Raw genomic sequence first — 1,749 nt, 5'->3', positions numbered from 1 at the left:
ATCAAGGAAAAGGCATGAACTATTTGTGTTAACTGAACAATAGGGAGGGGAAGCTCCCGTCTTGTTGTGTCATGGAGCTCGTTGCGGTGTCGTGTATTTTTTTTTTCTTCTCTGTGATTCCTTCTTCCCTCCCTTTGATATTTCGTTTACGATTTCCCTCACCGCTCTCTTTTTTTCTTTTTTCGGCCTTTGATTCGTTTGTTGAGTTACTAGAGCTGCTTTGCATATCCGCTTCCCGGTTGAGCACTGTCAAAATCAATAAAAGATATGTTGTTGTGCATGCATGCCCATGATCATGCAACTTCCACTTGAGCAATTACAAATTTATGGTTGGTGGCGTTGCCTGTTGTACTTTTGTTTTTATTCAATTACCGCTCTCAATTTCATTTTTCATTTCATTTTATTTTTAATAAACTTTTTTACCTGCTTTTGCTTCACCTTGATTTTGATTTATTTATTTGGAGGTGGTGATAGCGAAAGAAGAAGAAAAAAAAGAAATTCCCTCGAGGCCCTTTTGACGGTGCCACCTCACGTATGAAGGTGACGATTGTAGACTGCAAGAGACATGAGCACTCAGCTGGGGAAACGTTGGTGTTTAAACTAAACGAAGTCGACAATTCATTTGCCAACGGACTGCGACGCGTGCTTCTGGCAGAGGTTCCAGTACTGGGAGTGGAATCTGTGACCATAATTCAAAACACATCGGTCCTTCCTGATGAAATGATTGCGCACCGAATCGGCCTTGTGCCCCTTTACTCTAAGAGGGCAAAACAGATGCAGTTTTTTCACGACTGCCTGTGCGGTGGGACTGGTTGTATTGAATGTCAAATAACAGGAGAGTTGAAGGTTCGCTGCCCTTCAAACCAACACAGTTTGCAAGTTTTCGCAGATTCTCTTAAAATTGACGACGAAGGGGTTTACCCCGTGAGTTCAGAGGAACGTGGTGTCTGGTTGTTAACGTTGGGTCGCTCGCAGGAAATTAATCTCCGCGTGCTAATCCGAAAAAGTATTGCCAAAACACACGCCAAGTTTATGCCAGTTTCTACGGTTTCGATGCACTACGAACCGGAGGTGATATTAAATAAAGATGTGATTTCTAGTCTTGACCCTGAACAACTTCGGCAGTGGATGCGGTCTTGTGTCCATCGTCCACATTCCATTGCTGAGAGTAATGGAGAAGGGCACGCGGGCCACATTGACGTCAATAAGTTATGCGAGGAGTGTTTGTTGAAGGAGCCGTCAGTTGTCTCCTTCACTGAGCCACTTGTCTTCGCGCGTCCCAAGAAAGATGCACGTGGGCATTATAACTTTACATTCACAGTGGAGACTACTGGCGTCCTTCCTGTACTTCAGTTAATAAGAGATGCGGTTGATGTGCTGCGTCGTAAACTCCAGCGCGTGCACGAATGTCTCGCTGAGAGGGTTGTTCCCGGAGATTTAGTGGAAACCCGACCTATTGGTGATGCACCAACTGCACCCGTTGTGGTGAATGAAGACATTATGGACACCAAAGGCGCGGAGGACGATCTCAAGTTCGTGATGAATTGAAAGACGTTGCGAAGTCTCACCACATGGGGGTACATATTCGCACGCACATCCGTACACTTTTCGTGGTAACTCCTCTGCTTGTTTACTCATAATTCAAGCGTCGGGTTACCTTGCGATGCTCCTGTTTCTACGTTAATGAGGATGTCGCTTTGAGTAAAATACCATGGGTTTAACTAATACGAACTTTCCTTGTAAATCATC

At 44.7% G+C, this 1,749-nt stretch overlaps 1 protein-coding gene across 1 annotated transcript; it reads left to right on the top strand.

Moving 5' to 3' along the window:
• Window positions 1-534: 534 nt before the first annotated feature.
• TEOVI_000477800 (RNA polymerase subunit, putative) lies at window positions 535-1,548 on the top strand (the record flags this gene model as incomplete). The annotated part of the gene is made up of 1 exon (XM_067222155.1): window positions 535-1,548. One exon carries the CDS (start codon window positions 535-537, stop codon window positions 1,546-1,548), a length of 1,014 nt encoding a protein of 337 aa, XP_067078256.1.
• Window positions 1,549-1,749: the final 201 nt, after the last annotated feature.

Source organism: Trypanosoma equiperdum (assembly GCF_001457755.1).
Source record: "Trypanosoma equiperdum strain OVI genome assembly, contig: ctg_1574, whole genome shotgun sequence".
In the NCBI taxonomy this organism is placed as follows: domain Eukaryota; phylum Euglenozoa; class Kinetoplastea; order Trypanosomatida; family Trypanosomatidae; genus Trypanosoma; species Trypanosoma equiperdum.
Note: the sequence above shows the minus strand (reverse complement) of the source record. Positions and strands in the feature narration are given on the sequence as shown.